The sequence below is a fragment of the Prinia subflava genome (genome assembly GCF_021018805.1).
Source record: "Prinia subflava isolate CZ2003 ecotype Zambia chromosome W unlocalized genomic scaffold, Cam_Psub_1.2 scaffold_31_NEW, whole genome shotgun sequence".
In the NCBI taxonomy this organism is placed as follows: domain Eukaryota; kingdom Metazoa; phylum Chordata; class Aves; order Passeriformes; family Cisticolidae; genus Prinia; species Prinia subflava.
Genome location: NW_026960608.1, coordinates 1,231,747 through 1,246,238, shown reverse-complemented (window position 1 = coordinate 1,246,238; position 14,492 = coordinate 1,231,747). Strand labels below are relative to the sequence as shown.

At 54.1% G+C, this 14,492-nt stretch overlaps 1 protein-coding gene across 1 annotated transcript in view; it reads left to right on the top strand.

Moving 5' to 3' along the window:
- The window catches only part of LOC134564990 (ephrin-B1-like), a 51,984-nt gene extending 42,324 nt beyond the window's left edge, over window positions 1–9,660 (top strand). The window contains exons 3-5 of the mRNA XM_063424338.1: window positions 5,505–5,597; window positions 6,535–6,663; window positions 7,612–9,660. Coding sequence (XP_063280408.1) covers window positions 5,505–5,597; window positions 6,535–6,663; window positions 7,612–8,000 — 611 coding nt within the window. The 3' untranslated portion in view covers window positions 8,001–9,660. The remainder of the gene's footprint in view (window positions 1–5,504; window positions 5,598–6,534; window positions 6,664–7,611) is intronic.
- Window positions 9,661–14,492: the final 4,832 nt, after the last annotated feature.

Genomic DNA, 14,492 nt, shown 5'->3' with positions numbered 1-14,492 from the left:
CTCTTAGCAGCTGTGGTGGGAGGCTCACACCAAAGCAGGTTTTTTGGTGCATCCCATCTTCCCTTTCCTCATCCTAGCTCTTTCAGCCCCTGCTCCTCCTGCCATGTCTGCAGAAAATCCCAGGGCATCTCCTGGAGCTGCAGCTGCATGGATTGTGGTGGACCTGGCTCTTCAGTGATGGTCACCTCTGAGGACTTCCTCTGGGACACTGGAAGAGATGAAACTTGGCTGCTTTTGGTTAAATGCTGAGTAGGAGACTCTCAAGGCAGAAGGAGCTTTCAGTTTGATGAGGAATTGAAACAAATCCTGGCATAGTGGTGTGTCTGGGAAGCTGTGCATGGATAAGTGCAGGCAGCTACTTCCTTGGCTTATTTTTTTAAATAACCATAACATCAAGACCTTCTCCCTGGGCTTTTCTCCTGGGATCCCTATTGCAATCCACTACTCCTGTAGTGCTGAGAAGAGGCTTGTTGGCATCACTGCAGCTCCAAACTGGTGTAGAGGGGTCTGTGATGGTGGGTGCTGGGTGTGTGAGGGTGGATGCTGGGATGTAGTATGGCTGCTGGTGATGGTGGGTGCTGTCTGTCAGACCAAGAGCTCACTGGGGGCTCCAGGAAGCACCACCACACTTGGACCCTGAGACATGCGGGGTGCAGAGAGTCTGACATTAATGAACTGTGACATGCCACCCTTTTCCATCCCTAATTTCTAGGGATCTGTGTCTATCCACCCCTCAGCCAGGCCAGCCCAGGTGGTGTGGGGCACCTTTAGCAGGTCACCTTTCCGGGGAGGATTGGTGTCATCCTCCATTTGAAGTCTCTTTGCCCCAGCATTGATGTTTTTGCTGCTGCTTTGTAATGCCTAAGCTCTTTGATCCCACCTGGCAGTGTGGAGTGGAAGTTACACACCTCATGGAGAGGGGGCTGCAGGAGCAGTGAAATCTGGGGGCAGCTGCAATGGGATCAACTCTAATTTGAGGGTAGAGAGTCCCCTTCCTCTGTCCATTACTCAGCGAGGAGGCAAATCCTTGTCTGGAGAGTCAGGGCTTTATGTGGCATCTATTGGAAATTTCCAAACCCTGTAACTCAGGCTGTTGCTGGAGACTATTTGGTCCATTCACTGCTGTCTACCTGGAGCAGAGACCAGCTCCTGAGGTCCTGTCATGCAATCCCCAGGAGCAATGGATCATCTCCTGCTGTAGTTGTTGTGGGGTGCAGCACTCTGGGTTCCATCAGCAGCTGAAGATTGGTGGTGTCACCATGGCTCACCCTAACCGTGGCAGTGAGTGGCACAGGCACCTGGAGAATCCATCAAGTGCCACTCAGATCCCAGTCTGGATCCACTGGAGCTGGACTGAGCTGAGCCTGGAGCCTTCTGCTGGGGCTTCTTCCGCTGGGAAAGCAGGAAACAGAGCAGGAGGAGCAGCTCTTCATCGCTGAGCTTCACAGGGAATTGCACTGGAGGAGCCTTTCCCGATATATCAGGGACCTGCTGCTCTCACATCACCCTGCCCTACGTGTTCACATCAAACTCTCTGGACTCTGCACCATTTGGATGGATTTGGGGATTTAGGATTTTAACTTTTGGAAGCCCAACCAGCTGTGTGGAGCATCCAGCTTCTCTCTGGCCCATTGTGGATTTACATGGAATGTGGAAGCTTGTGTCCTTGTTTTCAGAGGCCATTCTAAGACCATCACTGTGGGTTTTACAAATGTTTTTCCTTTTTTTTGTTCCCTCAAGCAAGTGCTTCATTTTTCCACGTGGTTCCCTCTCAAAGCTACTTTTTCCTTCATCATTTCCATGGCCAGAACAAGAAGAAACTTTGTGTCCCAGTGTGGGATGGGAAGAAGGATGCTCAGCTGCGTCCCTTCGTCCATCCCTGTGGCTCCAGCTGCTCCCTCTGTCCTCTTTGGACCTTTAATGTTTTTGTTGTATGTTGTCTTGGTTTGAAAGACAGGTATCTGCTAGGAAGGGGGCAGGACCTCCCTAGAGATGGAGAATTCAGATCCCCTCCCTCCAATTTATTCTAATTTAGAAAATTAAAGGAGCTTTTAGGCAGAGGTATGGGGATAGAAATAACAGTTCTGTACTGGGATGTATGACAAAGCAAACAAACAACAACTACAGCATTAATAATAAACAGAACCAGGAATCTCGAGGGCTTTCTTTCACAAAAGCCCGGGGCAGTTTGATCTCGGTGCCCCTGCAGGACTCCGAGAGCACCAAGCTGGAACGGTGGAAAGTCTCGGGCTGGTGGATGAGATCAGATGCTCTGCGCTGGTAGCTGGAGCGGCAGGGATGTCCTGTTAGGGCAGGGCAGTGCAGGGCTACAGAGTAGCAGGAAGGCCTCAAAGCGCCGAGGAAGCAGCAGCGGTGGGGGCAGGGCTGGCCCAGCAGGGCAGGAGGCGAGCTCAGGATTCCTGGGTACACAAGCAGATGATGGTAGATTTCCCAGGACGAGACGGAGAGATGACTGTGAACTCTTCCTGCAGCAAACAGCTGCCTGACTGTCCTCCCCGATGCCAAGAGCAAGAGAGAGAAGCTGCCTCCAACCCTGTCTTTTACTTCTCCCAAAACTCACGTTATTTCCCCTCTCTGAGGGCAACTCCCAGACCCAAAAACAATAGGTGTAGTTCAGGTGCTGCCACAATCTCCTTTGGCCACTTCTTTATTTTAGTCAAGCACTCAGTCGTTAAGTTTGCTAGCAACTTATGGGAAAAAATTCTGTAAGTGAAAAACAAACAAATCTAACCCCCAACATATGTGGATGGAATCTCCATAGTTATTTGGAGGAACTGCTGCCTTTGTGGGATCTTCTTGTTTCCCCCACTTGAACCACACTTGCTTGTTACCTCATTTTGTTATAATTAGTTAATTATTTGTAAATCAGACCTCGTGAGGCCTCACAAGGACTGTTTTTTACAGACTGCTGCCTTCTCCCTCAATGGATGAGTCTCTTTGAGATGCAACAACCAATGGCATGGAGCTGGGAAGCTGGGAAACTATTCAAGGAGCTGCTTCAGGGCTGTGAGCTGGCATGTATCGGCTGATTTCACCCCCAAACCGGTGCCTCTGGCCTGGGAGAACTGGGCTGCCGAGCTTTCTGGTGGAGTTCGCTCCCGATGTGTTTTTATGGTGCATCTGAGCTCAGGTCCATCCTGTTTGGATTCCAAAGAACTCGTGCAGGCTGTTGGGGGCGTTTCTCCACATTCCCAGGCATTTGCATGGGGCTTGGTGCTGACAGTGCTGCTGTCGGAACAGCTGCCAGCAGATCCCAGCTGCATGCACGGCTCCATCCCGGGAGCCCCTGGCAGCGGGGATCCCACTGTGAGAGAGGTGATAACTCAGCAAATGGCCCGAAGACTTTCTGATTAGGAAAAAATTTGCTGGCGTTTTAGGCGAGAGCCTTGATTGCACAGAGGTGTTTGGAAAGAGCTGATTGATGGGGAGCCTGCTTCCTGGCAGGATCTGGGTGTGTTTCCAGAGTATCCCAGCATGGAGGCTCATGGAGACACCCAACCTCCTGCTGTGGGAAGGGGAATGTGGAAGGATAATCTTGCTCCGTACTCCAGCCTCTTTCTGTCCCCTCATCAACACCCAGCAGGGTCCAATGGATTCATCCCGAATTTTCGTCAGTTACCTGCCCTCCCAGACCTGCTTTTTTGTGAGATGGAGGCAGGAATTGGGCTGCAGGCTGCACAGGGAACCTGAAATCCCAGGACTGAGCTTTGGCCTTGAGGCTCAGGGAGGTGTTGGATGCGCTGTGCTGGCCAAGTCCTGCCTTGTGTCTGTGTCTTGGGTTATGTAACCAAAAAATGTGTATTCTCTTTCATCTGTTGAAAGCAGTTGGGGAGATGTTTTTCTTTATGTCTTGTAACTCCAGGGGCGAGGGAGGCAGATGCCTTCTGATAATAGGCCAGCTTTTAAAACCAGGTGGGGCAGTGTTTCTTATCTCTTTCACCACTGTCCACCGGGGGGGGGGCGGGGGGGGGGGGGGGGTTGGGGGGGATATCCTCTGTTAATGGGCCATTAAGGCTCACCAATGACATGACACATTACATCATCCCATTGTGAGATGCTCCACCCAGTGGGAGAGGAGCCAACAGTTTCTACCAAGATAAAAACTGAGATGTAGGAACACCAAGCAGCCTGTTTTCCACTGGATTCCCAGAGGAAGATGGGACCCATCTTGCCACCACTGGACCCTTTTCTACAGGATCATCTCTACTCCACAGAACATCTGTTACTCCAGGAGGATTTATTTAGACTGCTTCCAATACCCTGACCAACAGGGTGTCAGGTTGTATCTCTGACTCTGTCAGGGTTTTCTAGGACTTTTATTTGTTTGCTTGTTTGTTTTTTGTACTACTGCATTTGTATTTTTTAATATTCCTAGTGAAGAACTGTTATTCCTATTCCCATATTTTAGCCTGAAAGCCCCTGATTTCAAAATTATAATAGTTAGGAGGGAGGGGGTTTACATTCTCCATTCCAAGGGAAACTCCACCTTTCCCTGACAGATACCTGTCTTTTCAAACCAAGACAGTCTGGAAAATTATCTCTGAACTCCATGATTCTCCATTTCATTGCCTTTCCCAAGCTGTTGCTGAGCTCCTCCCAGGTTTCCCTGCTTCCCTAGGTGAATTGATCCCTGTGGTTGGATTTGGTGGAGCTCTGGGATGATTTGTGTTTGCTGCAATGGAGGGAGGTGATGGGGTGGGAACCATCCCGGTCCCTGGGCAGATCCAGCTCCATGCCAGACACAGTGGCCACATCCAGGGCCCTGGTGGGGTCAGAAACTAGTTTTTTGAGTCTGTTTAGCAGAATCTGACATTTAGGTGCTTAATCCTGAAATCCTCATGTTTTGGTTTATTCTCTCATGTCCCCCCTGCCCTGAGCCCCCCAGAGGGCTGGAGAATGGGGGACCTTCCCTGTGCTCCCATGGGATCCAAGGGCTGAAAACTCCATGCCAGCTCCAGCAAAAAGTTAATGTGAATTTAAGTGACTTCTGCCCTGCAATTAGAACCTCCAGCACCCACTGGGGCTCTGAGTTTACATTCTTCACTGAGGCACAGGGTGTAATTAGAGATGTGTAATTTAAACTGTGCATATGCAAGTGTTCCCATTCTGCACTAGGAGCAAAGGAAATTATCCAGGAATTAAAGGGGGAGGAGGGTGCAGGCATGGAGGATGGCTCACTTGTGTGGATGTGGCAGTGAGAGGAAGCTGCAGGGATCATGTCCTCACTGCTGTAGGCAGCTTTGGAAGGGACAGGAGCTGGGAATTCGGTGGGCTTTGGATTGAGGTGTGAAGATGTGGCTGTAATGGGGGGACAGGAGTGAATCCCTAGAGTAGGAGGTGCCAGGGGATAGCTGGGATCTGATTGGCAGTGCCAGGGGACAGTGGAGACCTGCACAGTAATGCCAGGGAACAGCAAAGGGCTGCTCAGCAGTGCCCTTCTAGCTCCTAGGAACCTGTCTAACATTCCCTCTCTTTTCTTGCAGCCACTTCCAATGGCACACTGGGTGGCCTGGAGAACCGGGAAGGAGGGGTCTGCAAGACACGCTCCATGAAGATTGTCATGAAAGTGGGGCAGGGTGAGTCCTCCTGTTCCCTGGGGTCTCCTGCTGCCCCCTGAACCAGGGTCCCTGTTCCTCTGGGGGATGTAGGAATTCAAGATTCCAAGGAAACTGAGGCCAGGCCAGCTGCTCCTGGGAGCACTCCTGGATTAGTTCAACAGAATTGCATTTTTAGGATCTTTCTTCCTGCCTTTTTTCTCTTGCCAACATGGCACATGTGCGGAGCACTGGGATTGAAAAGGAGTGATTGCTCCTGGTTACCTTGTGGGCTGTATTCCAGTGGGAAGTGAGCTCAGCACAGGACCCATGAGCCCTGCAAGTGCCTCAGCCCCGGGGGCTGGCACAGGCAGTGCCCCTGTGACTTCCCGGGCATCCAAGGGGGGATTGTAACTGGCCAGACATCAGGGATTTGGCTTGGTGGCTCTCAGCTGTGGAGGCCACCAGGCTGTGGGGACTCCGGTGGCAGTGGGATACCAGGGATATCACAAAAGGGCTCTTCCCTTGGAGCTCCTGCACCCCACCACCTCCATCCCAAGCTGCTTCCCAGCCGCACCAATGCCCTGGGCTCGTTTCGGCCCAGACTTGGATGCGCAGCTCCTGATTCTGCTTCTCATTATTGTGTTTGCACATTGGGGTCTATTTATAATAAACAGGCAAAGCTGTGCTGTAGCCTTGGCCTCCTGCCTGCCCTTCCCTTCCTCCTGCTGCCTGAGCAAGAAACCTGTCCCAACCCATGCACGGGAGCTCTGAAAACAGCAAAGCAGGGAATTAGGGTGGGGACCTGCTTCCCACAAGCCCTGGAGCAGCTCAGCCTTGCTCTGTTGCTCTCAGCATCTCCCAGTGCTCCTGTGCTTCATGGGAGTGGCTGACAATTGTGGGCACTTCTTTAGGGGGGAACAAGCTGTTGCCTTCCAGGTTGGATCAAGGCTTCTCATCCACCCCTCCCCTTTCCCAGATCCAAACACAGTGATCCCAGAGCAGCTGACGACAAGTCGGCCGAGCAAGGAGTCGGATAAAACCATGAAGGTCATCACGCAGAGCCCGCACAGCAAGGTCCCGGCAGTGGAGGAGCCCGGCAAGCCAGGTGGGTATTCCAGGGATCCCCAGGAGAGGGATGGGACTCTGCCTGCCTTGGGGCCAATGAAGCCCCTCCAGGTTGAGCTTGTTGCTTGGACCTCAGGGATACCAGACTCTCCAGATCTGGGATATGGATGGATTTGCCATAAGTGTTGTGCCCATCTCTGCTATCCTGCTGCTGTCCCAAGCCCAAGGTGCAGAGCAGCTTGGATTTGTTTTCCCAGCTCTTGGCAGAGCTTAGCAGGGAAGTGCTGTTTCAGCACTCTTCCTCCTCCTCCCATGTGTTCCTCACAGTACATCGGAGAGGGCTTGGAGGAGGTGAGGTCCTTGGGTGTAAGAGCCCTTTGAAGGTGGTTTCCTGAGTTCCTGACCCCTCTGAGAGCAAACTGGAATCAGATGAAGTTGGGAAGAGTCTCCCTTTTCTTCCTGCCTGGATTGACCTCTGAGCACTGCTCCTGTGGGGGCTGCAGCTGCCCTGGCCCAGGGGTCAGTAATTGGAGACTGGGGGGATCTGGGTGTCAGAGCCCACATTCACCAGGGCATCCCGGTCTGTTGTAGGGAGCAAAGGTTCCCCAGGTCTGGAATGGTGTCACCTGGACACGATCAACACTGCTCCATAGACTTGGAGATGGGAAGGAGAGCAGTGGTGCAGGGTGGGGGACAGGGTGTGTGGTGCCCTCTCTGTGGATGCCTGGGGCTCCTGCCTGCCCTGCCCAGTTTTTCCTAGAGATGTGTGGGTCTGACTCAGGTGGGAAGGTGGGGAGCAAGTGCCATCCCCTTGGAGGTGAGGGGCTTCCCTCCTTGGGAGCATGGTAGGAGAATGTTATGCTGAGTTTGGAGGGCAGAGAGGAGCTCCAATGGGCAACTCATCCCCCTGCTCCACAGGTGTGATCCATGAATGGACAGATCACAGATCTGTCTGCCTCTCTGACCCCCGTCTTCCCTTGCCTTGCAGGCTCCGTCAACCAGGATGGCCAGGAGACCCAAGGTCCCAACAATGGCTTCCTGAGCTCCAAGGTGGCCGTGTTCACGGCCATTGGTGCCAGCTGTGTCATCTTCATCCTCATCATCATCTTCCTCATTGTGCTCCTGATCAAGATCCGCAAGCGGCACTGGAAGCACACGCAGCAGCGAGCCGCAGCCTTGTCCCTCAGCACCTTGGCCAGCCCCAAATGCAGTGGGAACGCGGGCTTGGAGCCCAGCGACATCATCATCCCCTTACGGACTACAGAGAACAACTACTGCCCGCACTACGAGAAGGTGAGCGGGGACTACGGGCACCCCGTCTACATCGTCCAGGAGATGCCCCCACAGAGCCCAGCCAACATTTACTACAAGGTGTGAGGAGCAGCCTGGGAATGGCCAATGCAGCAGCGCGGGAGCGCCGGGCACGGGGCTGGCGCCACAGGGAGGAAGCGAAACGCCCCCCTCGGCATGGCACAGGCAGCGCCGGGAGCGGCACCGGGGAGTGGAGGGCTCAACGTTCACGTGCTGATTCTCCCCTTTGTGTTCAGTTTTGTAGTTCTCAGCTTTTGTAATCCCGAGACTCTGAGGGTGAGCCTTCAGCCTCCTCCTCTTCTCCTCCAGACTGTGGCCGGCTGTGGGGGACAGGTGCCATGCCTTTTCTTGCTCAGGACACCACTAGCAAACCCAGAGATTCCACCTCCCCTTTGAGCTTTGGGATTTCCCTGTGTCACCCCTCTGGCCCTGCAGGAAGTGCCCGCCAGCGCTTCGGGGTCCGGGAGCCTGGAGCAATGCCGGGGCCTCAGTCCCAGGAGCAGCAAGCACACAGGGGGATGAGGAGGAGGATGCTTTGCCAAGGTGCCAATATGCAGACAACTGTGCAGGGAGGAAGCTGGCAAACCCGATTTACTATTACTGCTATTATTATTATTATTATTATTATTATTATTATTATTTTAATTTTTTGCAACATTTTTATTTTTGTGAATTCCGGGCAGGACTCGGGCCTGCTGCCTCCAGGCACATGCCGTCACTGCCTTCCAGCACGTGATCCCACCGGCCACGAGGCAGATCCCACTCCCTCCACTGCCCCTGGAAACTTTTGTGTTCATTGCTGTTGACTCTTGTTTTAGTCCCTTTATAAAAAGAAAGAAAGAAAAAAAATTCTATCTCCACCCTGTCTCAAGCATTCAGTGCGCGAGGGGCCGGACACTGCTCCTGCCCCACGCAGAGCAGCCGTGGCCTGGCAGCCCTTCCCGACTCCTCTGGAGCATCCCACTGTGGGAAAAAGCCTTTGGCTTTTTATCAAGCTGGGGCTGAGCCTGCTGGAGGCAAAGTAGGGGTTGGCAGGGGGAAGCTGCAGTCCCCTCCCAAGCTGGGCATACTGCAGGTGGTTGTCCTTGGAAAGGAAAACTGGAAAACAAAGGTTCCCGACCTGCAGCTCATGCTGGGAGTGTCAGGAGGAGGCTGGTGCTTGGGGCTGGAAGCCCCCAAGAGGCTGGAGCACCAGGCTTGGCTTGGTTGGGAGCTGAGCCAAAGGCTTTTCCACCCTCCTGGTTTACCTGAAGAATCCAGTGCCCCTCGGCAGGACTTGCTTTGGGGACCAGCCCCTGCTGTGCCTGTTCCCCACCCTGCTCCTGGCACAGGAGCATTCCTTGTCCTGCCACCTCCCAGGGGTCCCACAGCCCAGGCTCCCCTGCCCTTGCCTTGCCCATCTCCTGCCCAAAACTGGAAGGGGTTGAGCCTGCCTGGTGTGATCATTCCCAGCTTCCTCTTCCCGGGAGGAGCCGCCAGCACCGCGGCTGATGCCAGTGAGCTTGGCGGGGCTGGCGGTGCCCTGTCACTGCCTGTCCTCGGGCTGTCCCCCCTTCCTCACTTTCTTTTCCTTCCAGCAATAGCTGCTTTTTCTCAGGGAGCAGGAGTGGGGCCAGTAGGGCTGTTCCCGCCTGTCCCCAGGGCCCCAAATCCTGCGTTAGGAAGTGCCCAAAGAGTGAGGGAGCTGCTCTGCTAAAGTGCCTTGACAAGGAGTGGGCGGGAGCAGAGCGGGGGGGGGGGGGTGGTGGGGGGTGGTCTGTGGCCTGGGAGGATCTGGTGGCCTGGGGGCCCGGCTGCTGCACTGGGGTTTGGCCCTGAGTGGGATGGGAGCATCCTGTGGTGTCTCATTGTTTGGTTTGTAGTTTAAAGCAGGAATGCAGGAATTTGGGCTGGAGCAGAGCAAGGTGTCCCAGCTCCCCTCCTGCCCTTGGCATGCCGAAGTGGTTCTGCTTCCAGAGCCCCAAACTGGCTGCTTCTCTCGGGACAAATGTGCCCCAGTGGGTGCTCCCCCTGCTTCCACAACTCAGCACTGCTTCCCTGTGTAGCACCTTCCATCCCTCTCTTCTCTGTGGGATCCACTGCCCATCCTGGCCCGGGAGCTGCCCCCCACCAGGACCCCCATTCCCCGATGGGGGAATCCCAGAGAATTGTGTCTTAAAACAATCCCCTTTCCCTCTTCCCTCTGCCAAACCTTAGCCTGTGTTTCACGAAGTGGGCAGAGTCCTGGCTGGGTGGTGGTAGCAGTGGTGATGGTGACAGTGACAGTAGAATCCCTGGAGAGTAGTGGCCGGAGGGGAGAGGGAAGTGGGGGGACAATGTAGTTTTAGTTTGATTTTGGTGGAGAAGGGACAGAGTCTGGCCACAGGTTTTACCAAGTGATATGACAGTGCCGGTGGCTTCTCGTGGTAGCCGTCCCCAGCTGAGATCTACATCAGTCCCACTCCTGCTGCTGGGAACAGCTGCAAAAGCTTGTAAATGTGGAAAGAAAGGGTGAAATCAGAACTCTTGGTTTTTGCTGAGCACCTCGGGCTGCTGGGTCCTGGAGCAGAGTGTGTCCCTCAGGTTCTTTTCATGGAAAGCATTGAAATATGGTTGATTTTTCCTTTTTTTTTTTTTTTTTTTTTTTGAGTTTTGTTTCCCCCTCCCTTTTGTTTGTGTAAATACTAGTCTTTTTTGGAAGAAATAATGTAAAGATGTTTTGTATAAACTCTGAATTATTTTCTGGTTGCTTTTTCTTAGAAAAACAAATGAGAACTTTAAAAAAGATGGAAAAAAAAGAAATTTTAACCACAAGAACGGGTGTAAAACATTGTCATAGAGCTCAGCCCAGAGCCTGTGGGTTGTGCTGGAGTGTGGGAACTGCCGGGATCGGGACTGGGGACCTGCCCTCGATATAATGCAGGATCAGATGGACTCCAAGCAGAAAGTGAGGCAGGAATCTGGGGTTCTATTCCATCCCGGAATGTGTGGCTCATTCCCTGTGAGTCCAAGAGCTCTGAGCCCTGCTCTGGCCATGGGCAGAGACTTGGGGACACATGGCGACCTAAAGGAGCATCAAATTTATCTGCTTTCTTATCTTTAACCAAAAAATCCCTGACTCACGGATGCAGAACTCAGTGCAACATACCGAGATCCTGCTCTGCTTTTCTGGGCCTGTGGAGCTGCTCCTGGTGCAGATCCCTTTCCCAACTATCCCTGTTTTCTATATGCCTATTTTGGTTGCCAACTGCCAGCTCATCATGGCCCCATCTCTTCTTGGTGCCTGGGCTGGGGTGGCTTCTCCTCAGCTGTGCCCACCTCAGTGCAGGGTCCCTGCCCAGGGGTGGTGGCTGTGCCTGGAGCCATCTCCGGTGTCATGTGGCACTTGTCATGGGCAGCTGGAAGGCATCCGGAAGCCCCCAGTTCTCCCAGTTGCTCTCAGGAGCTAGGCTGTGAACCTGCATTATATCGATAGAGGGTTCCTGGGAGGTTCCAGAGGTGCTGGAGCAGGGATGGACATCCCTCTCCATCCTGGCAGTGCCGCACCCTTTCACATCCTCACTGCGCTCCCACATTTCAGAGCTGTGCTACCTCCACATCCCACAGAATCACATCTGTGCAGTCCCCTATCCTGAGGGGCCTGGCCCTATCATCAACCAGCCAGGGCTGCCACTGCCCCACCCCTGTGCCACGGCATCACTGGAGCAGCCAGGCTGCCGGATTTTCCCTGTCCACCCTCTACTGCCATTAGCCAAGAGGTGGATACGGAGCTGGAGCCCAGACGTGCTCCTGATGCAGGGCACACGGGATGAGGCTTGGGCTGAGCAGGAATGGTTGGGCACCGTGTGGGGAAGGAGGCCCCTCTATGCTGGCATTTCCTCAGCTGCAGGGGCACATCCTGGCTCCGGCCTCGGCATCCCCACGCTGTATTTTCCTTCTTGGCTCCTGGTGGGGCTCCAGCGGTGCCAGAATTCCCTCGGCTGAGCTCCTGTCATGTTCCTGGTTTTGATTCCTTTCGCCTTCTCCCGGCTCTCCCACCCAGTAGCATATCATCAGCATCAATAACAGCTCTGTGGCAGCTGAACTCCATGGAGCCATGATTGAACCTGAACCTATTGTTAAATAAAAGGGGTTTTTTCCTATGGAATCCCGGCTGTCTCACATGTGTTTTATTCCTGCCCCAGGTTTGAAACTGCAGCCCGAGCTGAAGAGATCTGGGAGGAGTTGGCTGGGACAGATCCTCACTGGCTGGTCCTGGAGGGACCTGATGGGTTTGGTTTGGTCAGGAAAAGTTTGGAAATTTTTGTCCAATATTTACAGCATGGACTCAGGATTGGATGAACTCAGGGTTGGATAGGGTTGGGTACTCCATGGATATGGTTGGACCTGGTGAACTTGAAGGTCTTTTCCAATCCAAATGATTCTGTGTTTCCATGGCTCTGTCCCTGCAGCTGGAGGCTCCTGGGGGCCACTGGATTCCCCTCAGGCTTGAGGGGCTGCTCCTGCGCAGCAGAGCAGGCAGAGCCTATTGGGAGCTGCTGGTGGGTGGCACAGGACAGGGATGTCCCATTCCAGGCAGGAATGAACCTGCTCCAGACAGGCACAGGGAAAAGCAGGAAGGGGGCAAGGCCGGCTCTCACCCTGGAGTTGCTTCAGGAGAGGATGGAGTCATCGAAGTTCCTGCCTGGTGCAAACCACACCTGCTCCAGTCCAGGTTTTCCTGCCAGGGTGCTGGATTCTGGAGTGACCACAGAAGTATGGAAGGGAATGGGTCTGGTTCATGGGATCTCAGAGTCAAAATGGGGCTGAGGCACCAACCAGGAGATTGGAGAAAACTCATCCAACCCGGAGGGGTGAGATGAGCCTTAGAACACAACGGGATAGTTTGGAGCTGGTTGGGCACAACCAGAACCTCCGGGACCATGCCAAGAGCCTGCTGGAGCAAGCAGGGAGTGTCAGGATGGGGGTCAGGATGGGGGGGCCCCGGGGTGCACCAGCTGGGCTCAAATGTCATTTGCTGGTATGAAAATCCTCCCTCTCTGTGTGCTTTGATCTCAGTGGGAATGAAATAAGGCTTTTAATTCTAAACAGCTTTACTGGGCCCTGATGCCCACAGGGAGAACTGGAAGTGCCAAATGTGCTGGGACCTGCCAGCAGAGGGAAAAGTGTTTTAACAGGTTCCTTGAACCCACCCCTGGCTGGGACCAGGAGTGCGGGAGGGTCCCTCTGGCTCCAGGGCTGCTCCGGGTGGGACCAGCATGGACTGGGGGTGCAGAGCCTGCCAGCCCCACTGAATCACTCCTAGTGCTCCATGTGTGTCCCAAGGCAGCTGCAGAAGGGGTTCCCATGGGGCAGGGATGTGCTGGAGCTGCTTCTCTTCCTGATCCCATCCCAGTGCAAGATCCTGCAGAAGTCCCTGTGCTGGGAAAGGTTTGGTTGGGAGCACCCTTATCCCTTTCTGTGGCAGGAGAGGGACATCAAAACCTGCTGCCAGTGCCCACGGGGACATGAGAGCCGAGGCTGTGCAGTGGTTTCTCTCCCAGGGGCCAGCTGGCAGTGAGGGATGGGCAGGATCCTACCCAAGAGCCTCTGGATCTGGAAAGTTCATTAAACCTGCAGAGCTGCTGATGGGTTTGGATGTCCATCAGGACTGGAGGAGTTATTTTAATTATTTCACATAAAGGAGCTTTTTGTCAAGTTTATTAACTTGCCCTTGGCCGGATCCCATTTGGGAGTGGGGTGGCTGCCAGGCCGGCAGAGCCAGAGTGTTTGGGGGAATTGGGATGCTGGGGGTAACCATGTCCCTGGTGCAAGAGTGTTTGGGGGGATTGGGATACTGGAGGGCACCATGTTCCTGGTGCAGGAGCATTTGAGGGGATTGAGATACTGAGGGGCACTGTGTTCCTGGTGCAGGAGTGTTTGGGGGATCAGGATGCCAGGGTCACCTTGGGTGTAGGAGCAGTGCCACTGTGTGCCATGGCCAGGGTGGAACTCCCATGGAAGGGGGGCCCATATGGGAAGCACCTGTATGACCTGGTTATGGGATTGGAAGCTCAAAGCCCCTTGGAGGAAGGTGAGCAGGGAATGATGGATCTGCAGCACTTCCAGCTCCAGTTTGAGACCAGGCTCAGATGGAGATGGGACATCGGGGCTGCTGTGGGGCTCAGGATGAGCTCTGGTGTGGGGGAGCATGGGACAGGGACACCCCCAGTATTCCTGGAACATTGGCTCCATGTGCTGGGGCTGTGCTGGTGGCACTGGTGCTGACAGGGTGCTCTCCCTGTTGCACCCATCCTCTCCCTCCTAATCCCAGCACTGCCAAGGCATTGCCATCCCTGGAGCTTCCCACTCCCCTCAAGGCCCTGAGCAGCAGTTGCTGATGCCCATCCATGGATGAGCTGGCCCTGGGAGGCAGCAGGGATGGAGCTGGAGCACCACTGCCTCCAGCCCCTGCTCTTCCCAGCCTTGGCTGTACTCCCTAGATCTCAGCAGGGCTGAAGGTGAACAGGACAACGTATCCCAGATTTCCTTTCCAATATCACACCCCATTCTCCCACTGCTGCAGCCCATTCCTGGCCT